General features: G+C 38.0%; 1 protein-coding gene across 2 annotated transcripts in view; it reads left to right on the top strand.

Moving 5' to 3' along the window:
- The window catches only part of LOC118404576 (gamma-2-syntrophin-like), a 73,787-nt gene that overhangs the window by 1,720 nt on the left and 44,880 nt on the right, over positions 1-27,187 (top strand). For both annotated transcript variants that reach the window (XM_035803753.1, XM_035803752.1), the window contains exons 2-4: positions 21,440-21,577; positions 23,556-23,585; positions 23,833-23,889. In XM_035803753.1, the coding sequence (XP_035659646.1) occupies positions 21,440-21,577; positions 23,556-23,585; positions 23,833-23,889 (225 nt within the window). The remainder of the gene's footprint in view (positions 1-21,439; positions 21,578-23,555; positions 23,586-23,832; positions 23,890-27,187) is intronic.

Below are 27,187 nucleotides of genomic sequence, written 5' to 3'. Positions count from 1 at the left end.
ATCAACTTTCAGTTAAGCAACTTAACAGACTTGTCAAATACAATACTGTTAATTTTACTTCCAATTGTTTTTATGGTGGTTTTGTTTTCAATTTTTATTTTGCAATGGGATGATGATTAGATAAAGGAGGTTTTTGCTATGTTTAAATTCTTGGTTGAAACAACACTAATATTACAATAGTCACATAGGGGCCGAAGAAGAAGAGACATAGGAGAGACATATTCATAGTGTCAATTTGCAGCAGGGAGGTTTAAGAGAAATTAAAACCACCATGAAAGTTTTAAGATTTACAGTATTGAGTCAAAGACTTTTAACATTTGTCTTAATGAAAAAACAGAGCGCCCTTTGTCAAGTATTGATTTAAATAAATGTAGACTGTACCTAGCAGGTGTGTTGATGCACTGTGAGAGTAATGGAAAGATAGTAGTGACTTGATAGCTGTATGGGAGAGCTGCAATTACCTTAATTGGATTTATTGAATTCTGCCAGGCTGCTCTGTCTATTTTCGATCTATGTTGAGTGTGCTGATTTCACTTGGAGATTTTTCACCACTCCTCAGAGAGATTTGGCATTTGAAATAGCCTGGGTAATTTCTTACTCACAACTGTTGAGACAATACGAGTTATTGTTGACCTTATGAGGATGGTAACTAGACTATGAAATCCAATGCTACAAGATACTATCTAAATTCTAAGTCCTAAAGGCAGTTGGAAATATTTTGCTGGGTGGCTGCTGCTGCTTTTGATAACATCTTGTTTTGGAATTGGATCCAGACATCCTGGCTAGAATTACCTGTCAGAAAATATAGCTTTTGTACTCAATCTTGGTGCGCTAACAAGATACAGCATTTTTTACCAGGGCATTTCTAAGAATATTGCTGCGTGCATGTACAAATGTGTTGTTCCCAACCACTTCTGTGAAAAATGTTACAACAAATTGAACCATTGGATTTTCTCACATTGTTCATTAGGATTTTTTTCTGTATTAGTACTGCAGATATCGAAACATTTGTTTTTTTTGTATTTCTTTGGTTTTCATTCAAAGTGACATTCTAATGTGGAATTCTTTTAATCCCCCCAAAAAATAACATCCTGCTTCCTCTAAAGTAAGTACCTTTAGAATAAATGAATTTCCAGTAGTTTCGCTTTATTTTGAATTGCTATTTTAATCAAATTAATGGCTTGACCTGCAAAAAGCTGTGGAACTTTCCAGAACCTTCTTGCTTTTGGTAATGCAATTACATGTACTGTGTGTTCTGCTAGAATCATGTAGCATGTGGTGGAGTGTAGCACAAGTTAAATGATTGGCCACATGACAACCCCCTAGTGCTGACCCCTTCTGCCCTGTAGGAACAATTGTTTGTAGTTTCTCTACAAATGAGATACCTTGGGAATTCTACAATACAATCCAGCATGCTGACAGCCAGTATTTTTTGATGGAGGGAAGGAGTACAGAACTTCACATTTAGAACTTAACACTGGTAATATATAGTGGTATATACAATATTGGTGCATGTTTGAGGAAAGGATATACAGTATAGCTAAATGTCTAACTTGCATACATGTTGTTTATTCTAGAAGTTCAAGTTTAGCTAGACCTTTGCTTTAATACTTGACACTCCAAGGCATCCACTTGCCCATGTGTCACCCCACTTCGTTTTGTTGTCTTGCAGTTCCACTTGGGAGGTGGAAGACTTGCCCTATAGCTTATCTAGTTTCACTGTTAGCTTTAGCTAATTGGATGCACTGCCAACTCTGGATCCTTTCATATACTTGACTACTTTTCAAAGTGGGAGGTATTAAAAGGGAAGAAGCCAAGAGATCTGAACAGTCTTGCAGTGTACTAGAAATTGTGAAATATTTGCACTGTTTTTTATATGTCTGTGGACGTGCACTCTGTTTTACAAGTTGCATTACTGATATCGTAGTTTGAACTTTGAATGCCTACTGCAAAATTGTAATTAAATGTCACTGTGCTGGCTGCTATAAGCGAGATTCAATCAGGCTAGCATTTTGTGTAAAACTAATAATGTACGTTGGAAAGAGGAATCAGGAAAGAATGTTTCAATTCGATATATAGTTGTGTCAATCGCACTAAGAGCTGAAGATTTTGACAAGAAAATTTTAAAGTTGTGCATACAAGAATCCATGTAATGAATAGGTCCATGAACTACATTTTTGTCATTCAACACTAGATTTGTATGGTTGCTATTTGCCTTCAAGTGGTTGAAGGCTACAGGTTGAAGAGTTTGTTCAAGTCATTCCAGGGTGGCGCACCAACAATGGCAGGGCATGTATAGAGGAATTGATGTGCTGTTTAAAGTATGCATACTTCCCAGTGACCCATGTGTGGCCAGGCAGGAATGCCGGAGTATTATTAGCAGCTTAGATGACCTGAATGAGGTGAACCCAAAATTAAACAAATACTGAATATATTAGTCTGATCTTTAAAATACACAGATTTAAATAGAATATGTATTTCCTATAGAATATTAGATTGGAAACACATTCTATGACCAGTTTTTAACAGCTTTTTCAGTTTTTGTTATATTCTTTTTGGTAAGGCATATTCTTCAGCCTTTGAAATAAGTAGATACTGTAAATCTTGGAATATTCGCTATTGCTTTATTTTCACAGAACTGAACTGAACACAGATTTTACCGCAACTTCTCTACCGAAATTATGAGACCATGAAATTATGTATCTTCATATTGCATCACTACTTTATTACAGCATTGTTTCAACTTCAGGATGCCTTTTTTTAGGATTTCTCTCCTACTCTGAAATTAAGTCCCAGCAAAAATGGATGAATCTACAGTAAGTTGAGCACCCCCAACAGCTACCTTTAGAATAAATGGATTATTTGTACTACAGCATCTAGTGTGTTTGCAGTTTGCTATCTGCTATTTGGTTCAATGAAAAAAGTTAAAAACAGCTTGACATTTTGAATTTCCATTGCACAGGCCCTAGCTCTGTTTTGGGAAGAACTGGTATTTACTGAACTAGAACCCGTAACTAGCATGATTCCTTGCAACTAAACAGCGGCTATTAAATGTTACACTGTGACTGTTCGACCACAGACTTCCAATTTCCGCCTACCCACACACCCTCAATATATCATCTTTCAGATACTAGCAAGAGGGATTTTACTAGCAAGTAACAGCTTTGAATGTTTGCCAAGTTCTCCCAGTTCTTGTCACTCACTCAGTGTAATCGTTTGCGTGGTGTGGGGCGTGCAAGATCTCAATGCTCTTGAGGGCTTGAAATTCATTTTTGTCCATTGTATGTAGCCAAAAAATTGGCATTTTGGGTGCACAACATATATTGAACATACCTGTAGATGCAGTTAGTATTTCAGCTAAACCTGCTAACCCAGTTTTGAGCTTTGGGAAAACTGCAACGAACACAATTTCTGTACATTATATGGCTAACTTCGACATCTGAATTAGTAATACAACAAAGGCTTTGATATCTCTTTGGCACTCGAATGTCAAGAATACTTTTAAACTTTAAAAAAGTGACCATACATGGAAATATCAAGATGCTTATACCGCCACACCCACAGTAAAAGTACTATTGCTAGGTACATCGCTCTAATTTTTCCATATTCCATATTACACCCCCACTATTTCAAGCCTTTATCAAGCATACTGCATATTCCTACATTCCAGTATCAGAAAAGTGAGACTTGTTATGCATTATTTGTTTCAAATATCTTCAAGTTCAAGTCTTGCCGTCTGTAACTACTTAACTTGCGAAGCAGTGAGATTGTGTTGTATTATTTGTTTCAAATCTCTCTTAGTTTCAAATTTCTATTCCAAAAAAAACCAAGTTCAAGTCCTGCTGTACCTACTTAACTTGCGGAGCAGTGTATCATGGTGTAAGATCGATGGTCAGAGCTGGCAGTAATTGTTGTGGACAATTCATTTCCAATCTCCTAATCCTATTTAACTTGACCTCTCTCTGTTTATTATAAGACGGATGGAGCTCAGGACTGGAATGCTAACTCTTGCTTCTGTGGTTTGCAAGTTTGATACCCGCAATGTTGTTACAGTATTGTTACCTCCATGAAAACTCAAGGTATTGTTCTTGCACCAAGGTGTGTTTGTGTGTGCGTCTATGTTTCTAGATATTTGTTATCAGCATATCTTCAGAAGGTCTAGATGGATTGTAGTGATATAATCTTGTAGGAAGCTCTAGGAATGATAGAGCTCGAGATTAATTTTGGGCATCTTGGTGGCTTTCCTCAGAACTTCAGCAGAACTTCCGGTTTGTATCTTTTGTCCTGGTTAAAACTTGATTTCCAAGTCATTTCCCTTCCTACATCATGTCTTGAATTATTGAAAAAGTAAGATCAGTTATAGCGAGTTCAGACAAGTGTAGCATTTGTAAAACTAGTGCTGACCTCTTTTGTTAAGGTGTTGAAAATTTACACCTAGCCAGCAGAATAGTTTTGAATCAAAAAGAAATTTTTTTTTTACAACACCTAAAATTTGTGAAGTTATAACTTTCTTTTACCTCAGCTGCTGTCTATTTTAATGAATGTTCTTTCGCATATAAGTTAGATTTATTTGCTATCGTACAGCAATATTTCCCAATCTTTCTACGTACCGTCAGGTCGTATCGTAAACGCGTGCGGTTTAAGACGCTCCAGAGGGCCACTACGGAGTATGCAGGTATAAATCACAGCTATCATCTCATCCCAGAATGGTTTCTGTTCCCTTCGCTTTCCCGACCCATTTATCAGCGCAAGCCGACCAGAAAAACCATCCATTCATCATACGCGGAGATTCTGCTCCGCATTTTGGTGCCGAACACATTTACAGTTTCATCAGTTTCGCGCGAGATACCGGCGGAGTAAATGGTTGTTCTGCCATTTTCCGTGACCCCGGTGGCTTCTTGGTGCGGAGCTAGGAGGGTTGATATACTTGATATGTTTCTCGTCTGTTGGAGGGTAGCAGCGGATCCATCATTTTTCCTATCTCCTCCCAAGTGATGACTCTGAATGACACACAAGACGGATAAAAGGGCTGCCATCTTGAATAGTATAACTATATATATGTATAACAAGAAATGACAAAAAAATAGCCTTTTTACTATCTTTTAGTCTACTTTCAAATTCCAGCTGTCTTAGATATTTCAACATGTAGTTAGACCTGCAAAGCAACACAAATGACATGTAAGCAAGCCAAGGGGAATTAGTTATACTTGAAATAGTTCAACGGTAAAACAGTATAACAAGAATGACATGCAAATGACAAAAAAACAGAGCCTTTTCACTATTTTTTTTATAGTCTTACTCTACTACAAAATGACATCTGTCTCGAATACTTCAACATGTAGATACACCTGCAAAGCAACACAAATGACATGTAAGCAAACCAAAGGGAATTGCGCAGGAATTCCAAAGAGCACTGGAATTTTCCCAGGGGTTTTGTGTTGTTTGATGTTTGTTTAGGGGACAGGTGTCTAAGCCCGAGTGTGATGGTCTGTGTCAATGTTAAGGTAGTTGGAAAGGACCCATCTGTGTGATTCTTGACTCTCAAGTGAGCATTTCAACAACATGTACTAACTGGTGAACACTCTGAGAGAACCGTAGAAGAGGCACGCTTTGATCACAGATCAAATACAAACTTGTAAAAACAACCATAGATCAAAATATCCCACCAGCAAACCATAACAAAACTTTGCTGTGTTGACAGCTACAACTGAAAGGAAGCTCCCTGTCTGGCAATCATAGGAGTTAAAACTGAAGCAACAGTTTTTCAGAGAGTACAGAATACTGTAGATATTGACACTTTTGCAGTGCACAGCTGTATAAAGTTTTGTAGTTTTCACATGCCACTTCTAATGTATTGCTACAGTAGCTGTGCTACAGACTTTTCAAAAACTAAAGTAAATGAATTCTCCTATATCCTAAAATCAAATGAGTTTACAGTAAAATTGTTTAATGTTTCTCATTCTCAATCATTTTTAACAAGAAGCTCGCTGTTATCAAATTTGCCTCAGTTTTGTATTAATTAAGTACCATATTGGTAATCATAGAATGACTGTGAAATATAATGCATGTATTTTTACATATAATGTAGTTTCACTTCAACAAACTATACCATATACATATATCATAAAACTGTATGCAACAAAATCAGAAATGATGTCAGTACGAGCAATAATCAAAGAAACTGGTATTCGTTTGAACTCGGATTAAGGTCACATCATACATGCGTGACACTAGTTACATAAATGTAGGAGAGATGAACAAGATTTTGACGTAAATTTTTTATGTGCCAAAGCTGGCGCCATCTGGTTGTTATGTGCTTTTATATCTAAGACTCAGTCTGAATATTTTTCATACTAAAATATAGCCTTGGCCCTAGCTTGAACATTGTTACGAGTACTGTAAGTGTGCTTAAGCTTAGAAAATGTAGGCGCATTGAAAACATTTCGCATGTGTAACATTACATATGGCGCCATCTAGTTGTACTTTTATGATTTTATTTCTCTAACTCAGTCTGAATATTTTTCATGCTAAAATATAGCCTTGGCCCTAACTTCAACATTGTTAGGAGTACTGTAAGTGTGCTTAAGCTTAGAAAATTGAAAATAGCGCATTGAAAACATTTGGCATGTGTAACATTACATATGGCGCCATCTAGTTGTTATATACTTTTATGATTTTATTATATAATATATGATTATAATCTCTGACTCAGTCGTACTAAAATATAGCCTTGGCAGTAAGTGTGCTGGTGTACCTTACCTAAAATGTAGGCACATAGAAAACATTTGTGTGCAACATTTTGATATGGAGATTTGAAGTAGAATGTCACAGCTATTGTCCAGAGTTGCAGAAGGAATTAAAAGTCAGTGTAAAACACTTGATGTTAGTTTGCATTGTGCCAACTGAGTTTCATTGCTTAAAAATTGTGGTAAACCCAAATTCTGTAGCTGAAATTTACAACAAATTGAATTCGGAAGGTTTTATTGTATTTGACTAGCAGTCTCCTGAACTTATATACTTGTGTATAATAGGTACATTTTGACGTTAAAAAAAATATAATGTGTATGAAGTCCATTACATATATCTAGGTGCACTGGTGTACCCTGTCAAAAAGTAGATGTACAGCCATGCAGTATGCACCCAGTATGTCGAGCCTAATGTCATGAATGTTGTGGTACTTGATATGTGTATTCTTGGGCTGTTACAAAATGATGCACAGTTTACCTTGTATTCTTACAGTGCAGACATTAATCTAATGTTGTACTAATTGTAGTTCAAAAGTTCATTTCTATTACCTTCTTTGCCTTTGTTAGTCGTACATTCATATTTTTCCCTACTGAATAATATCAGTTTCATTATGCCAATATACCTGTCAACTGTCATGGTTTTATTGAGATAGATTGGAAGGAGATTGCGCTATTTTTTACCTTGATAATCAGATTGTCGGTGGCAATAACATTAATTGCCATGTCATATATTCTCTGTTATCAACAGTTCCAGTAGACGACTCCCTAAATGTCAAAGACGGCGTCCCTGATTCTGGGACTATAACTAAAAGCCGATATGACTGAGACGTATATAATAGCCTGATGGTGTCAGTTATATCTTGGCAATAAAAGGAGTGAGGATAATTGTACTCATAAGTAACAACGTTTATTATTGGAAATACCTATGCTTGGTTTGAGCTACATGTAAGATTGTATAACTTACATTTGTATATATATGTACAGAATTAAGAAGAAAATGTAACTTGTCTTCCTGTAGTACAGGATGATTTGGTGCTAGTGTTTTTCTCTCTTCTTCCCTCTGTCTTTCTCCAGTTTTTGTCATTTAATCATAGTTGAGACTTTTTGTTCAAGATTGGTATTTCCCAAGTTAACCATTGAATTCAAGAACAAGATAGAAGCAAATGGCTAAGAATTAGGTTAATTTTGGACTCTCCAATCATTTGACTAATAATAAATTGATTGAACATTAGATCCTATTACCAATCAATCAATCATTTGATATATTGAAACTTTCATTTTAGTTTTATTGTCATGAACTTTGCTATGACCTCTCTGCTTCAAATTCATAACACCTCCAATATGTGTTTCTAGCGTATTTCTGTATTACAGAAACGGTCTACATTCAGCAACTTTGAAGTCTGCAAAAAACTCATTTCCCCCCACTGCAGAATAAGACCACTTTGAAAATAAATCGGTAGTCCTTGAGCCAAACCATTAAAACTTCAGCCAAGCTATTAGCTGTGGAGCTGCTGCCTGTTTTTCAACTCCCCTGTGCCTTCATGTTGTAGCATGAAATGTTTGTTGACTCTAGCGTGATCCCCATGCCAGTTTGGCTTGGCGTGACCACCTCTGTAAACTTCCCCCACTCCTCTGGTGTCCGCTGACATCTGACCTCCACAGGAAATACCTGCTCTTTAGAGGGACCGCCATGTTTCCCACTGCAGTTGTCATCTTTCATTTCCTTACAGAAAACCAGGCTAAGCTTGCTGGCAGGGAGGTGCCATGTGTGGTCAAGGACACTGACTTAAGGACTTTTGAAATGTCTCTTCACTTTTATTGCTGTAGCTACCTTGAAACTAGTATTGTTTTTTGTGTTCCTATTTGTCTATGTGTGCGTGTGTGCTTTTACACACTTAATGTAAATGCAGAAATGTTCGCAGTGACAGTCATTTTTCCTGCTACCGCGAAATTAAATCCCCGCAAACTTAAATGCATTTTACAGTATTTCCACCTGGTAGGCATATTGGAGACACTGAGTGGAAGTTAGGTCAAAGGTCCCAAATTAGGTCATCAAAGGTTATCCCTTTTCCTATTTTCTATTTCTTGCTCTATGAATATCTGTTGCCTTATAGGAGCCAGTAGGAAAATGCAGAGTCAGAATAATCAAAGAGTCAAGAAATTCACAAACAGCTTCAAGTACAAGTATTTCACAGAGGAATGGGGTGTTGAGTTGCCCATTTTTACTTTGTGATATTGGAGTCATCCAATATTGCTGTGGAACACTAAACACATACACCTACATACCCCAGAAATGGGAGGTATGCCTGAAATGTATTTGATCTGTATACGTACAGGTCAAGTGTCAAGAGTACCCGCAGAGATTTTTATCACGTTTCCTTGCTGTACTCTGGACTTGATTACGTCTGGTGGTACAGTAATGTTTTCTCTTAGGGTTTAAACCAGAACTATTAAAAGCCTAAGTGTAACAGGGACGTCTGTTCAACAGCATGTTTCACTGTTAATGAGGGTAAAGTAGGGCCACACATGTTAACACTCGCCAAACCCTTTCAACAAATTAACAGCAGTTGGGAAGGGGTAACTTTATATCGTTTTAATGAGTGAGATCCTATTAGGTAGGTTTTCAAGGGAAAACGTAGCCTGGGTGCCAGACTGTTTTAAGGGCCTACGCAGGCCAGCTCCTTTGCTTTTGCCATAGACATTTTATTACATTCCTCGAGTTATAAGCATCTACTGTATCTCAAGGTGGTCTGTGGTGAAATATCATTTGGAGGAATTTTTAATCTATATTTTTCATCTTGTATCTATGACCAGTGGAAATTACTATTGTTTTAGTATCCTCTTTATGGAATTTATTAGCCTGGGAACCATACCATCGAGGCGCTCGGCGGTGTAGGGGTGACCGCCCGTACAGTTAATTGGTACAGGCCGGGGGAGTTCTTACGGGGTTAGCGGGCGGGGTAAACTCAAAAGGCCGGCTACAAGCTCTATCGGCGAAATCTCAAAGGGCAGCTAATCAGACAGGCTGACAGAAGCAGGTCGGTGCCGGGTAAAGCTCCCCAAAGCCGACCGCGGAGAATGGTACCCAGGCTAGGAATTTATGTGGTGAAATGAGGTGAAAGGGGGAAAAGTATGAGAAAACCGGTCTGTTGCCAATGTTAAGTTGGCACAAGCTGGCTTTTAATACTAAATTATACGGAAAAATTTAGTTAACCGGCAATTCACTCCAGTCTTTGGAATTGTCTAAAGTGAGCAAGTGGAAAATGACTTAAATAAGACCACCTGCTGTCACACTTCCAAGTGTTTCCACCCCCGCACCTTCAAGTTCAAGTAGAAACACTTGAGGACACCTTGTAACACTTGAAGGAGTAAAACATATGAGGAGTTAAGATACCCCACCGTATCGGCCACGTGTTTGCGATAGATAAACCGCCCTGTGTGCGGTAAATTACAAACCAAAGCCCGCCTTTAGGCATCTTATATTGATCTTGATCCTCGCTATCGTGCCTTCACCATAAATTGAAGTCGCTGTAGGGGGGAAAAAGTGATGAATCATGAAGTGAATTTTTTTTTATTTTGGCTTTTTACTGTGATGACTTTTTGGCAACATACTCAGATACTGATATGCAGGTAAGTTTGATACCAAAATGGAAAGAGTAAAGAAACGGCTAGCCCTTTGCAAGTTTGCATACACCAGTCCTGTAGCCAACCACATTTGCTTGGCCACATCAGCTAGAAGTCAATCTTTTGAGCTATTAGGCTTCAGCCAAGTAAAGTGCAACCAACCAGAGGGAACCACCACATTGTATCTATCACCTTACTCCCCTAGGTTACTTTAAATTATGTAAAATAAGGCATGTCATGTCCATGCATAGGGGATTTCCTAAAATAGTTTCAATGAGATACAAGAAAGAAAAGTTATGAATTTTGGCACATTTTCTGCTGCTGTAATCTTTATTTTAGCCAGACTGGGAATACAAGTGTCTAAGACCTGAACATCAAACCCCTGGAAGTAAGTACTTCTCACCTAACTTATTGACACATGGGTTTGCCTTAGAGAATGCCATTAAGTAATGCTGACAAGCAAGATTTGCAACCCTCAAGGGTAGTCAAAATACTTAAAGGAATCAATAAACAAAGAGAATAGATCATCGCCCTGAAGCTGACAAATAAAGTTAAAACCAGTCGAATTCCGTCTCTCAGCTGTCATTGTCCCAAAGCTATGAATGACATCACACCTGAAGTGAGGCTATTACATTATAACTGTAAATGCATTTAAGTTTGCGGGGATTTGATTTTGCGGTAGAGGGAAAAGGACTACTAGTGGTGGTTTTAAGTTCGCGGTAGTACCATGCACTGTCGTCTCTTACTGCCATGGAGAAATGTTCGCGGGCATTTTAAATTTGTGGTTAAGTGACCACCACAAAAACCGCTAACATTTAACCACCGCAAACATTTCTGCATTTACAGTATAACTAATGATACATAAATGAATAGTAGTTGCCTTGATTATTTTATCTGTCTTTTCCATCTGTGCTTTGCTACACTGATAAGGGTGAATAAACTTTCCGTCTTTCTCATATATAACTAACAAGGAGGTAAACATGCTTCCGGTTGACTTTGTAAACAGGTAAACATTGTAAGTACGTCGACCACCTGTTTCTGACAAACACCAGTAATGGAACAAGCAAATAACTTGATAAGATCACTGGGGATTCTATACATGGAGAGGGGTATCTTAGGCAATCTGCGCAACTCTAGTCGTCTTCTGTGAGTTTGGTAAAATAGATATTGCAAAGAACATGAAAAGAATGGTTTTGACAGTTTTTATGATTCAAAGACAACTTTTGCATTGCTCCCTAGTTCATACATGTGCGTTTCGATTTTTATGGTTAACATAAACTGAAGGATTTGCATCTTGTTTTCCCATGTCTTGCAAAATAATCCTCTTCTACAGCTAAATTCTGGGGCTCAAAGTTAAACGGCTTTATCTTGTTAAGGTTGGATTATTTGTTAACAGTACCCCTGGTTTGTAGCCATGATACAAAATATTTAAGACTCGAGTATAAGAGATAACCTTAAGAAGTTCTCACAAGCCTTTTCTGAAGTCTCTTTGAGTGCATTTTTAAAGCGAGTCCGGGGAGTGATGGTGTACCTCCTGCAGGTCAAAGGTCGCCTTTACACTCGCTGTTTTACGACTGGAGAATGTGCGGTAATGGCCATATGGCCGTCTTTATGGGCGATACGGCTGACAGCTGACGTTCTTATCCATCATTTATTAATAGTGCCCAAGCGAAAGACTTGTGTGTTGCTTTAAGCTCCCATTCTTCTTCATTGTGCAGAGTATAGTTGGACCTCCAGGACTAATAAAAAGTTTGACACAAAGTAATGTATGTTTGAGAAGAGTGTGTGCATCTAGGGAATAGACAGAAATTAAAAGCAAGGAAGAAAGTTCAAGAGCTTGTTTTATACTTGCCAGCCTTGCAGAAAATCTACTTTAGAATAATCAAGAATCATTGGTAACAAAGCATTGCGTACTGTTTGCGGGGATTTAATTTCATGGTAGTGGGAAAAAGACTTTTCGCGGTGGTTTTAAGTTCGCGGTAGCAATATGCACTGTTGTCTCTTACTGCCATGGAAAAAAATGTTTGCGGTAGTTTTAAGTTTGCGGTAAATTGGCAACGCGAAAACCGTGAACATGTAACGGCTACAAAAATTTCTGCCTTTACAATACTTGCTGTCCACTTGTAAGTGCAACCCGAAACACTCAATATGTTTAAACCATTTCCCATGTTGTCCTTAATGTGTTAGCCATTCTCCTGACCGATGCAAGGTTACATTTCATGTGTATGGGGGCCACCGATAAGCTAAAGTGCCTTTAGTCATCATATCCATTGCACGAAAAGCAATTTTCTTCATGTAGGAAACACATTTTATCTGCCAGTGTTATGAGATTGTAATGTAGACGAATAGCTACTAGTGTTTCTCATACCATTACTTTGGCACGGTGGCACAGGACATGCCAGAAACGGTACAATTTGGGTATTTGCATGGAAACTGTCAAAGTCTATCATGCGCTGACCGAATATCGGGAATTTGGACTTCAGATCATATACGGTATCTACGTGACAAAATTTGCTGTAAAATGTACACTGTACTATTCTACTTACATTTACTCCGGAAAAAGCAATTAATCAAATATCTCATAACTTCATTAGATATTCCAATTTTCTTTCAATTTCTCATTTCAGTCATCAGTATAACTTTCTTGCTGACTCTGGCAGAAAAATCAAGTTACAGGAACAAGTACTAGTACCTACTTTTGGCTGAGGTAAATGAAACAGTTACTGTATTGTGTAGCATAGAAAGTGATTAAGGTTGGAGGCTGTCATATTTCTTCTTTTATCCAGGGTGAAAATATAGCATTTGATGCTAGGCCAATCTGACAAAGCAGACCATGCATAGAAGAACTTGACAAGTATATTTAGTACATGTAGCCAGAAAAGACGCAACCCTTCAATTAATTGCCTTTCTAGTGCATCTTCTCAGGTTTGATAGCTGGAGTCGTCCTGCGCCTGTTGATTTACGAGTGTGCGGTTTCACTTGTCAAAGAGACAAATTTGGCGCACCACTCCTTTCCCCTGCCCTTTATACATACTAATAGGACAAAGCAAACTGCCCCTGTATGATAGATGGGTTGGGAAGAAAGTATGTGTTGCATCTGTCATAAGTCTGTGCCTGTGTCGGTCTGCTTTTGCTTTGAAAGTCGCCAAAAAGGCCGTTCCGCCAATACCGATAGGAGAGATTACTCAAGAAATGACGGAGTGGGTTGAATTTCTTGAAACAATTCTTGAAAGGTTATTACATTGTATCTTGAGACATCATTATTGATTAAAATAGAAAGAGGTGGAAGGTTGCTTGTTGGTTTCGCATAACTTATAGGCCACCTTTAGGCAAAATGTTGACAGTCTCAACACGCCAGTTTTGTGCAGTACATACAAAGTACATGTATACAAGATCAGACAGTAAGGTTTGGTCCACTCACACTGAGGTGGACCATTATGTTTTTCGATAAGTGTGGCAGGATCTTTAATGTGCTTGAGAGGTGTGGCTCACCTCAAAAACGGGACCTCTGATCTGACTTTACGTACCTCCCATTGTTCCACTGAAGCTTGGTACTTTTTACCTGATGAGTCAAAGAAAAAAGAACCCAGAACCACTCGACCACCCTGTTATCACATCTCTTTCTCCCCAATATGGTTTTGGTAATAGCGAATTTAAGGGTTGAACTTTCTTTTATCCTAGGCCAGTGCAGTTGGTGTTACGCTGTATTCCCAGCACATTTCAATTAACCTTATTCTGGTCGTCCTCCAAACTCGGTCAGCTGTCCCCTCCGGATGATTCATTTCTGATCATTTTATTGACTTTTCATCCCGTGGATTGATTCCTGTAAGGCTGGTTATAAATCAGATCAGAATCAAGTAAACCAGACCAAAAAAACACCATTGTGCATCCTCATTGCTGCAGCAGTGATCTTGACCTCCTTGATATTATGAATACTCATCTTGTAAAGTTGTAGTTTTTAGTTTTCAGTCTTACATAGTTTATGACAATATCATTGACTGGTTTCTCTTTATCATTTTGTTCTTTTTTATCTATTTGTTTATAAATTCCTGACTCTTTTACATACAAACGTATCCAAGCCATCATCTTGATGATAATTAAACATTGCAATACAAAAGATACTTTCCATAGTCACATATCATGATACCTAATTGCAACTGAACTTAGTCAAAATAATTTTTGTTGTCAGATATGCTATTAAATGCTCGTTATTGATACTTGAGCAGTCTTAATGCTTTTAAAGAAAAGGACTCCTACTAGAGTAGCCAAGCATGTAAAAGCAATTCATATGTAATGAGCTGTGAACAAGGTGTAATTAATCTTTTGGGAATAATGTTTGATGGCTATTTCTGGCTTAAATCTACAGAGTACAAGTTACCTTATTTTGAATTACTTCATCATTCAAACTTTCAGTTGGAATCATGTTTCTATTTTGTACCCCTTCATGTAAATATGGTTACTGTTGTATCATATGATGTTCTTGGAATTTTGCTGTAACACAGTTGATTAATGTCTGCAGTTCACAGAATGTATGTGGGAACCTTACTAGTTTCTGTGGGTGTTTTGTTACCAAGCAAAGTGTGCAGAATTTTCCATGAATCTGTTACTTGTTTTACCTTACTAGACATTCCATTTTTGCACTGCATCCTGTACCTTAAGTTAACCATTGGGCTCTGCCTTGATGTTTCAGCTTCAGTGCTTGCTTTGAGAAAAAACAGCACTTCCCGGCTCTTTCAAGATTCCAGCCGTGCGTTGAGAATGCCGCTAATGTCCAGCTTGTTACAGAGTCCATTTAGATCAATCACGGCTGTTGCCTTACGTACGCTCTTCCCTCGGTATTCACGACGCACTTGAGGTTCCAGGGTTCTAGCTATAATTTGCAACCACCACGCTAAGATGAGAACCACTAACGCTAATTTTCAACGAGCGTACTGGTACTTTGCTATCATTTACTTGTTGAAGAATGTCTAATTAAACGTCACAAATGATGATATGCCACCCCTCACGAAAAACCCTTATCATGCCAATATTTTACTCTACATTTTCAAAATCTCATTGTGGAAGGGCCAAGAGCCCCCTTCCACCCCCCCCCCAATTGGTTGTTCACTACATTTTTGTACCTTGCCATTGCCATTACGCTAAAATAAAATCTTGGCTAGAACCCTCGATATGCACAATACACTTGAAATTCTGTTCTTTCGTGTTGCCGGGGACGACGCTGCATGCACCACACGCATAAATGCCACCTGCTGTTCCTCAGTGCTGTATGGGTATTAATGACAAGAGCTTAATACTTATTCCATCACGAATTGATGTTTGTGGTCTGGACAGGGTTTAAATCTTTCCAACGTGGGAGGAATAAGAAATGCATGCACTACAAGTTATGTGCAGGACTGGTTATACTTATAGCAATAGTGCTATAGAAACAATCCAAAATAGCTTGTTAATATTTGAATCAGTAAATTACAAAAATATGACCTGAATGTCTAAATTCATGGAAAAGTTACACAAATGTATATGCATATCATTAGATATTTGTAATATGTTGAAGAAAATGATTGATTATTAATTTGTGCTCACTGCTCAAGAACTTTAAGTTTGAAGATCTTACAACTCGATAGTAAGAGTTTCTTGCATGTCTTGTTTAATTGTAGTTCATCAATTATGCAAGTAAGGTTTCGATTAACAATTATTTGTGTCACATGATCACTTCTTGCCACTGTTCTTCACTTGACTTGGCTCTACATGAACTTGCCTAGTTCTGCCACCTCTGAACTCTACTTCCTGTCACTCTCACAAGTTAATTCTTTGCAGTCAAAGAATTATGAACACACAAGAATACAAACATCCAGACATGCCCAAAACAAACCCTCCAAAAATAGACAATAAGACTGTAATACCACCATCTCCTTAATGTATGGGCAGTGCAAAAGCCAGAACAATGATTTACAGGTAGCCATCAAACCGCAAATGTCACCAGGTGTTTTTGAAGGTCTTTTTTTTATGACAGCTGATATATTATGACTGCTTAGTCTTTGTTTTTGCAGTAAGAGTTTCCATAAGACCTTGCTGGCTGGATTTATGATACCAGGCTTTCTACTCCTTGACCAAAGTTTTCAGCTTTGGCATTCCAATTCTAGATCAAAACAAAAGTTTGAAAAGAAACTAACAACATGTGCGACATCAAGAATGACACTTTTTTATTAGCCATTAGTGCAATGTGGCTTCTCAGCTACGAATAGCGTATTAGCCAAGCACACTGCGTCACCCACGCTCTTTTTGATAAGTGAGTTGGCTTCTTTACGTGCAGATGTATGACACTTGAGGCTAATGCCTTATGCTCTCTATGGCTCCACATCAACATCTAAAATGACAAATGCAAGCCCTTATGACATTACTGTAAATGCAGAAATGTTTGCGGTGGTGTTATGTTCATGGTTTTCGCGGTGGCCACTTCACCGCAAACTTAAAACCACTGCAAACATTCTTCCATTTATAGTTTTTTTACTAGTCAGTCTATGGCGCTACCGTAATATTAAAACCACCGCGAATACTCCATTTCCCCACTACCAAGAAAGTAAATCCCCGCAAACTTAAATGCATTTATTGTATTGTCCTACCTAGGGTGGAACCTGGGATCAATTGTGAATGTGGCAAAAAAACAGGATTTGGTAACCATGGTAACATTAAAAAAGATCATACATGTACCTGGGGGGTCTATTATCGAGTTATTTATCTTCCTTTGTTTGGTGGTTTGTGGACCAGTGGTCCAAGACGCCACCTGGTCGTGCTTATCTTAAAACCATTGTCTTTCTACCCCCATATTTTTGTCAAGTGGAACTGGATTATTACTGTACTTTCTCCAATAGTAGCAAAGTTCTCTTTATCATTCTCTCTCTAACTTAAATCAAAACATCTCCTTTTTTTAATGTACATATTGTGATTTACCACATTTGTGTAAGGATTGACATGACAGGTAACTATCACCTTTTTCTTCTCCTGAAGGACTAACCAAAATATGCACAAAAGGCATATAAATTATAATATTATCAATTTGAAAGTTCAACTGTGTCGGTAGGAGTCATTCTTGAACTGTAATATCCAACACAATAATTGGACTCAACCAAATTTTCGACTTGTTCTTGTTTTGACTGAACAGCAACAATCTTTGTCAAGGAATAAACAATCCACTGCTGTCATGACGTCACCTTATGCAGATAGAACACGTGACTCAGTGAGCAGTGGATCATAGGTTGCAGGAAGGCATATTGGCTACTTTGGTAAACTGAGAAAAGATACAGTTTACTGATTTGGACCTGCCCTATGCTATGATATTGGTTTAGTTTATCTTGATGGTAATCTCCCTTATTTATAGACCACTTATGTGGCCATTAGTAAGGATCAAACCTCCCACATCAAGTGTGCCATAATCTGCAGCTGTAATTTGAGCTGTGCAGAACAAACTATAAATCCCCAAACTTTCATGGTGGCTTTATTTTCATGGTTTCCAGGTGACTCCTCTACCACAGATTCGTCATATTTCTTATGTATTCAAACACAAATTCAAAACACAGAAAAAAGCCTCCTTCAACTTCTTACCTTGGAATAAAACCACTCTGAAGGTGAATGAATTTACAAATTTTGGTATAAATTTTGTAAAATGATACTGTAGTTCTTGTATACGTACATTGTATTGTATACGTACATTTTTTTAATCTCAGAAGCAATCCTTAGGAAACACTGTGTTGGCTCTCCCAAATTCATGATCACCTCCTAGAGTAGCTGTAACATCGTAAAGTAAAGAGAAAACACACCAAGTGCACATAACTGTAACTTCCTACATTGCACTCTCGGTGTAATAGCTGTTCGGAGTCCTATTTGTTATATACGTACACACAAGCATGCAAGCTTTAATTTTTTTCAGAAGCAGAATCCTATAGAAAATACTGTTAGCTCTCTCCCAAATTCATGATCACCTCCTAGAGTAGCTGTAACATCGTAAAGTAGAGAGAAAACACACCAAGTGCACATAACTGTAACTTCCTACATTGCACTCTCGCTGTAATAGCTGTTCGGAGTCCTATTTGTTATGTTCTTAGTTACCCCTGCGAGACTCCCGGCTTCCCGTTTCATCCGGAGATAAAACCCAGCTTTACATGCTACAGATAGGGCCATTTGTAACAATGTGTTGGAAAGGTGGGGAAGTGTTCTACACAGGTTTGATACAGATGTGCATATATGAACTTCCATGACGATATACAAATGTATGTACATGTGTATGTGTATGGATGGATTGGGTTGCTTAAAAGAAGTGCTGATGCTTAAGACTAGATGTCATTAGACGTTTGGCATCACAAATTTGTCGATTGATTATTGACGAAATACATTTTGTATTTTGCTTCATAATGTACAGTCATTTATTCACTGATATTATGATACTAATTGATAGCATTATATGATATCCCATACACAGGCACGGGCAAGCTATTGTCTGAACGATTTTGATTTCTGTGTAATTCCTTTAATTTGAAAACTTTTATATCCCTTTAATTTGTAACAAGTAAAATACTGCAAAATTTCCTTCCCGACTGTAGCATAGTATTTGCTAGACACAAATTTAGCTTACACCTTTGTTTGGATCCCCCATGCAGACCCTTTCCAAAGGATGCAAAGGAAATGAGGGGGATAAAGCAAAGCTCCATCAAACTCTTTACTAAAATCCCTGTGTGCTTGTGTTCATGTTGTGTGCAACATTATTGTTCTCTTTCAATCATACCCATGTACGGATGGGTCTTTCGGGTGCGATTATCGCGGCCAAAAACACTCCCGACCTCTTGACTTCAGATTCCCGCGTGCCGCGCCGCATAACTCACGCACGATAAACACGGCGAGAATTACAAAGTCGTCTCTGTACTTGATTGGTGGTGGGCGATGATCTAGACCCGAAAGGTCGTTAGTGGTGTATGGTCGATTGTTTGGCAGGGTGTTCATTGCCACCCTGTCAATGGGGCCATGATCCTCCAAGTCTCCTCACAAAATGACGGATAAGTGTAGACAAGATGACATTGGTTCTTAGTCTGAAGGTGAAACAAGAAGGAAACTGAATAAAAAGCGAGTTGAAAATGTGTCATCTGTTGATATCCAAACCTTAGGTCCAGCATTAGTCTCCTCAGAAAATGACTGTTAAGTGTGGACAAGATGACATTGGCTGTTAGACTGAAGGTGAAACAAGAAGAACTAATTAAAACTAAAAATGATTGATTCAAAACATGACATTTGTCAGTATCCCAACCTTAAGCCCAGTCTAGTCATGCTTATGAAATCATATCATCAACCTTGCTGGCATTTTGACTTGGTGTTGGCCCAATTTGAATGTGAATCATTCACTACCAGCCACCTGTTAAACTAGTCCTACCACCTCTGAAGTCTACTTACTGTCACACTGGGACCCTAAGTCTTTCCACTCACTTCCTAAAACTCTACTGATAGTTAATTCAAATAGCTACGAATACACAAGAACACAGACTTTCAGACTTTTGAATTTCACTACCAAGCACCTATTAAATCAGTCCTGCCACCTCTGAACTCTACTTACTGTCACTCACACACAAGTATTTACAATCACTTCCTGAAACTCTACTGACAGTCTATTTGTAAGCTGGGGATACACAAGAACACAAAATTCCAGGAATTGTATGACTGGACATTTTACCTATTGTATGCTGTAGTCATGATATCAATTTTCCTCGTGTAAATCCGGCCTTATTCCGTTTGTAATGTGTGACCTAATTCACACGTACTGGAAATTTTATTTTCTCCTTCTTGCCTATCTGTATGGGCCATCATAAAAGGAGTTATAGATAAAGCTGTAGAAAGAATCTCAATTGCCTAGAGGAAAGGAGGTTTTGTAGTATTTTTTTTTAATTTGATGTGCAAACAAGCAATGTAGTAATATATGGAAATGCCATTCCCCTTAGTGTTGTATTTTTAAGGTGGAACCACCGCAAACATTTCCGAATTCATAGTATTTGAAGCTGCTTTTTACCTACCTATCTATATGAGCCATCATAAAATGAGTCATAGATAAAGCTGTATAAAGAATCTCATTTTGAATTCCAAGTGCCCTAAATCTTTCAGTTTCAGTATACATATCTTCATGTATGCCAGGCCAAGTTTTCTGATGTGTCAATCTGGGTAGTCTTGTACTGTGTAATTTCGACAATAGCCTGAAGACTCTGTCCTGGATACATACATTACATCTTCAAGTGTATTTTGAGAGCTGCACTGATAGCAAGTTGTTATTGATTGGGAAAGCTCCATGCATGAGGGGACTTTGTTTCTCCTGTTTTATTCATCTTGAGTGCTTGTACTGTTATTGCCAAGGGCAGATCTTTCTTTGACCCACAATTACTTAGCTCTGTCTTTATAGGCAGGAGAATATTGTACAGCTTAATATTTTAGAAGTATTCCCAAGTATACATTGTACATCTATAGTTTTGGTTTTATGCCTTTAAGATATTTATTGTAGCTGCACGTAGATTGAGTGATTTCTTCGGCTTTTCCTCCGGGAAAATGAAAATATTGTCTTCGGCTGGTATGTGCGTATGATTTGTTCTGAGGTGTGTCTGTATGTAATGTTGTAGGGTGACATGATGTGAAGCTAAAGATGGTGTAACTGGAGACTGGCAGGATGGGAAGGTTGGCTTGGTTTGGGTCCAAAGTTGGCCCTACAAGCCAGCAGGAAATGCATAGACAGAATCAGAAAGAAATTCACAATTGAATAGAACAAGAAACTCAGAAAAACTATATATTTATTTCTTTGATCTCTTAATTTAGGATGGAGTCTGCTAGATATTATATATGCATTAGTATTTATTTCAGTGCAATGATGGGATATTAATTGTACATGTTGAAAAATAGGATATTATGTTCGGTATAACTGTTATGGACATTTTCTTCTTGACTATTCTTTGCCAAATCTAAGCATAATCCTAACTCTCACTTTTCCAGATAAAAATGGGATAATTTTGCTTAATCTAATTTCATATTTCTAACTCTCACTTTTCCAGGTGAAAGTGGGTTTCCTTGGCCTGAGTGACGGGAAGCGCGAGCCTGAGATTGTGCGGGTACAGCTGACATCAGACAGCCTGGTACTGCAGCGGGAGGAGACAGTGTACGGGAACTCACTGGCTGCTATAAGCTCACAGGTTTGTTATATACTTTTAGGGGTTATTGTCAAGGTGGTCTTTTGGTTAGGGTTATTGACTTAGATTAAGTTAGAATCAAAAGGTGCTGGGTTCCAATCCCTGAGATTGTGCATGTATTGCAGCGGGAGGAGACAGTGTACAGGAACTCACTGACTGCTCTAAGCTCACAGGTGTGTTTTATAAGTTTGTCATTTGTTGCAGGTGTTATGACAGATGTCTTTGGTCATGCTCGACACCAACAGACGAACAACACAACACACAGGTTAAGGAGGAAGTTGAGGAGGGTTCAAAATGGGGGGAAGAAAAGCAGAGTATAAGACTTCAGAACTCAGATGCTCAAACCGAAAAGAAACTAACAATAACTTATTACTTCTCATGGTCTTATGAGACAGAGCAGTGCCCACTACTTTACGAGACATGTCTTACACCAAAAGGCAGTTTATTGGTTACGTGAACAGACAAACAAAACACACATGAATTGATAACAACTGCCTTTCCTGGACATAGAAAATTGGATTTTTTTAAAAATTATTTCCTTTTTTTCCCTTTCCAATCTACCAGTTTACATTAGACTAATAGAGAGAAGCTTTATTCTCAGGCAACAAAAAATAAAAAGCACAAGGGATTCAGTGGTGTGAAAAGTGTTGAATTGTTTGTTGAATTTTCAAACCACCCCCTTTTCAAGTCTTGAATGAACTCGTCTGTAGCTTGATAAAGCATTGTAGAAGCTCATGAGTACAAATGATTAGCACAGTTGGGTAGTCGTCACTATGTGATAAAGTGGAAAGGACTGTGGTATGTACAATTGTATAAGAACACAGAAGAATAGGGAAGATAAGGACAGTGATTAAGTAGAGAATGGGGGAGTGTGTTTGACTGACTGACTGACTGTCATTGTAATGATGGAACACTTAAAGATCTTGGGAGGTCTCTGAGCTTTGTGAAATATGTCTTATAGCTTTATGAAAGTTCAAGAGGTTATAGAAAGTGTGAGGCATAATTAGATTGAGGATCACATTCAGTGTTGCTGGTTTCAATGACTATACAGTATACGATGTTCAGTCTTTTTCCAGGTCCTGGAGTCAATTGATCTTTTTTCTTATGATAAATCTTTCAAAGAAAACTAATAAACACAATCAGTGAACCATCAAGATAAGATAGAGCATCAAGAAAACATCATGATGCATAATCCATGGTGAATTAATTCAGTAGGACTAATCACAAGATGTTTTTAGTTACAAAATGTAGTCTAGCAACATTGCAACATTCCTCACTACATGTATGCCACTGGTCTAGCAAAATTAGTCAAATTAAGGTTAACAAGTCCAAAAGTCCAGAAGAGGGCATTATGCACCATCCTTGGAGTTCAAAACTCTAATTTCCAGAATGGCTAACTGAATACTGGAATGGCTAACTGAATGATGCGACTTGTGTAAAAAAAAACCCAGCAAACTCTGAACTGCTCCCTAAGATTTTCTGATCAAAGTGGTTTAAGGACAATGATTTTGCCCAATTTTATTGTTATGGATTCAGCACTAAAGGCTGCAACATATTTCAATCAAATAAACCATTCATTCGTTCAATCTACATGTATGTCTGTATGTCTATTCAGATACAGTCTAGTACCAGTGTGTTCCATTATGTAGAACCCATAGCCTATAAATGATTTCTGCAGTATCATAAAAATATGCAGTCTTTTTCAAAGCCTGTTTTGTACCCAGGGCTGTTTTTGATGTCATCAGATTTACATCTGTTGTACTGCTTGCTACATCATCAAGTCAAAGTGATAAGATTCTGGCGGCTGCAATTGTTCGATAAGCTTGATAAACGACGTCGTAAGAATCCTCCGTCAGCTTTAAAGCATCGTTTGATGCTCGGATACACCATTAATAGAGCCATGTGTCAGCTAAGCTGTCAAATGTCTTTTCTTGTAATGCATGTGTTTTGTATTTCTAAAATCCTTTTGTATCTCTTACAGGTAAACAACTTTGATATTGACAGCAACAGAGTAAGTGGAATTTTTTAAAAGTTTAGTAAGAGCATATTAAGTGAAGTTTTGCTACTACTTTATTTTGTAAGAAATAAGCTACATTTTAGATGTAAAGCGTTAAGTATTCACTGTGATTGTATTAGAATACGTAAAAAAGACATCAATTTGTTGCTTCTTCCTTTAAAAAAGAAGAATTTTGAAGTTTTTTTCCCCTTTGAACCTCATAAGATGATTAAATATTGTTTCATTATTTATTTTTCTTTAGGAAAGATCAGTTATCCTCAGAAGACAAAAATCAGGAGGTCTTGGACTGAGCATTAAGGTATGTATTTTCACTTTTTTTAAGTTTAAGTCTTCTTGTGATAAGTTCATTAATTAATAAACTTTTCAAATGCAGTGGAGCAATATTAATTTTACCAGTGGTAATTATACTTTTTAGCTAGATGCTGTGAAGTATGTTGGGCAAATTTTTGTCTCACTTGATATTTCGGGTTAGAACGGGAGACGGTTTAGCTTTATTTGGTAACTAAAGGTAGTGTTTGTAGTGGTAAAATCATGGCAGGATGTCACAACTCCCTTGAGTTGCTCCAGGTTTTGTGACAAAAGAATCAAAATGTATAATTTTAAATCAGCATCTTAAGCATACATGTACATGTATCTTATCAACATAAGATAAATGTCACCCAAACTTGCTGTATGCTGTCAACAGCAGTAAATAATAGAGCAGAAAGCATTGATTGGGTCAATCAATATTGTCAGTGCAGGGCTCATTAAGGCTACTTAATCCTAGATTAGAAAATTAGAACTATTTCCTGATTATCATCAGCTGTACTCTTTTGATGTTTATGAAAAGTTCAGGTACCAAGGTTCTGTAGTTTCATTTGAAAATAGATGGATCTCTCATGGGCAGCAAAAAGACAACATGAAAATAGGCACTCTTTGATACAGACCCCATACTGGTAATATACTGTACTGAAATTCTAACTTTGAAATATTTCAACGTACAAAACATGAGCAAATACAAAATGTTCAATCGACATATAGGTTTAGAATGGGAGTATCTTCAACTGTTGGTACCAGAATATGGCATTATTATTGTCCATGTTGTGACTGATACAGTATGTGCCCTGAAGAGGTCATGTACAAGACAAGGAAAAGGGACAGACTTTATTTCTTCTAAATCTAAAAAAAATTGAGCAGACGAGTCTGAAAAGCAAGAAGTTAGATTATTGTGGCCTGATGCCGTGCGCCTTTTCTGCCCACTGATGTGGAAATGATCCGGTCGTTTTGACGTTCGCCTCTAGAAGCGTTGCTCCATCACTCTGTTAATCCCCTGGAATGGACACTGGGAGCGGTAACTGCTTTATAGTGGACTTCTAGAACTCATAATGTGGTGCATGTGTCAATACAATGCCATAGGGTAAAGGGGTCTCAGGTGGACACTAGGAACTGTAACTGCTTTATAGTGGACTTCTAGAACTCATAATATGGTGCATGTGTCAGTACAATGGCTAGGGGAAAGGGGTCTCAGACTTATGTTACTTTATGGTGGACTTCTAGACTCATAATATGGTGTACATGTCAGTACAGTGCCATAGGGGAAAGGGGTCTCAGAATTATGTGAATTTCAAACCTCAAATCTTAACATTTACTATTCAGATTGTGAATGGACAGTGTATACAATGTAGATCTAAGTGTTGTATAAGACACACAAATGTGTGAAGAACATTTACTAATAGGTGTTCCTTAAGGTATACCAGTACAATGTATTTTGCATTTATCAGTTTGGCTGTTCAGCACGCACAGCCAGGAATTTGATTTTGGCCGATGTCTAGTCCTTGTAACTAAGAAGATCAAGTCAAGAAACTGCCTAGTCTTTTACTATTCTCAGTAATGCGTCAGTCTATTAGGTTCTTGGAAATTTGACTCAGAAGGCTTTATTGTATACTAAGTTTCCTTGTATAATATCCTATTTGTTGAGTTGAATAAATCCATATCCATTACGCAGAGAAATAGCTGTGGATATTGGAACTAAGTAAACTTGAAGTTGAAGGTCTTATTGTAGCTCATCTAAAAGTTTCATTTGCATGAAATCGTCCATGCAAGAGTAACAGTCTAGAATTTATGGAAAGCCCTTGGGAAGTGGAATTAAGTGCCTCAAAATGGGACGGAAATCTTCAAGGTATTAAAAATACACCATGGCCCATGTTAATCTCGTTTTCAATGTCATTTGTTTAAATTTATGTACATCGTAATTTTATGTCATAAGTAACCATACACGTAACAGCCCTTCCTTGCAATATATTACTACAGTATTTATCATTACTTCTACAGCTAAGCATAAATCTGCAACCACTTTGGATGACATCATCGTATAGCTTTTATTTCATAGGAAATAAAGTGAAATTGCATGGTGTAAATGTGTCTTCTACACGTATGCGTTCTTAAATCACCAGGTATATATACTAGTACATGTACTCCATGCGTAGCATATCACTTTCATATCATCATCATCCTCAGTTCACTTTCACATACCTATAATTTTAAATCTGGAAAGTTTCATGGTAGTTCTGTTTTCGCAATTTTCGCAGTGACCTCTCTACTGTGAATTCATGACACAGCCTAAATGTCAAGAACTCTTGTACAGACTAGTGTATGACTACTGTACTATTTAGAACTTAAGGCACTGCAAAAATCTACCACGAAATAAAACCACTGCAGCAAAAGTAACAGAATTTACAGTATCATGTAGGACGCATGTATGGATGAGCCAGACAACTCCCAGTTTGCCTTCCTTAGCTGACTCTGTCCCAAAGCCCTGCTGTCATCATGATCAGTTACTTACTCCTCAGCCTGGTCCCAGTAGGAAGAGCCGGGGCTATGTTAGCCAGGATGATGTGTACTGTAAGCGACAGGGGGCTTTTCTCTGGAAATGAGGAATAAATCCCGGCAGGCGCGCGGATCAAATGACAGGAGCGAACGCGGCACCGAGGGTACGCTGGGTAATCCTTCAGGCTGATGTGGTCTGATGTCTGTCAATACTGCAGGGTCAATGTTGAAAGACACAGTGTGAGACAGACTGAGAAATGTAGCCATTAGGCAATGATATTAAAGACATTATAGGTAAATAAAGAGTCTTTTTATATACAAACATTGCTTTATTCTCACCAACTTTCCGTGACCGTCTGTCACCTGCTTAAGGGCAATTCTGACTGGTCAATTCTGACTGGTCTGAACAGCGACACCTGTCCTGCAGTACAATGTGAACCAGTCAGAATTGCCCTGAAGAAGGTGACAGACGGTCACCAAAACGTTGGGGAGAATAAAGCGTGGTTGTATAAAAACAAGGCAGTGACATTAAAGACATTGTAACTGTAAGTAAGCTTGAAAGTTCAACTGTGTTGGACCAGGTGTTGGTAGAAATCGTTTTAAGGCAAAGTTGAAGAAGTGTGATTTTCAACACAAAGTTTGGACTTCACCCTGAATGTCAGACTCTGCTATGTCTGATAAATGTCTATTTTTATGACCTCTGAACTCCTCGTCCTGTCACTTTTGCAAGTCTGACCTTTGCAACATCATTTTTCCCCTCACTTCCTCCTAACCACTCTACTGAAAAATTA

This window comes from Branchiostoma floridae, chromosome 17 (genome assembly GCF_000003815.2).
Source record: "Branchiostoma floridae strain S238N-H82 chromosome 17, Bfl_VNyyK, whole genome shotgun sequence".
Lineage (NCBI taxonomy): Eukaryota > Metazoa > Chordata > Leptocardii > Amphioxiformes > Branchiostomatidae > Branchiostoma > Branchiostoma floridae.
The sequence above is the reverse complement of the archived record's forward strand: the minus strand, read 5'-3'. Positions and strand labels throughout refer to the sequence as shown.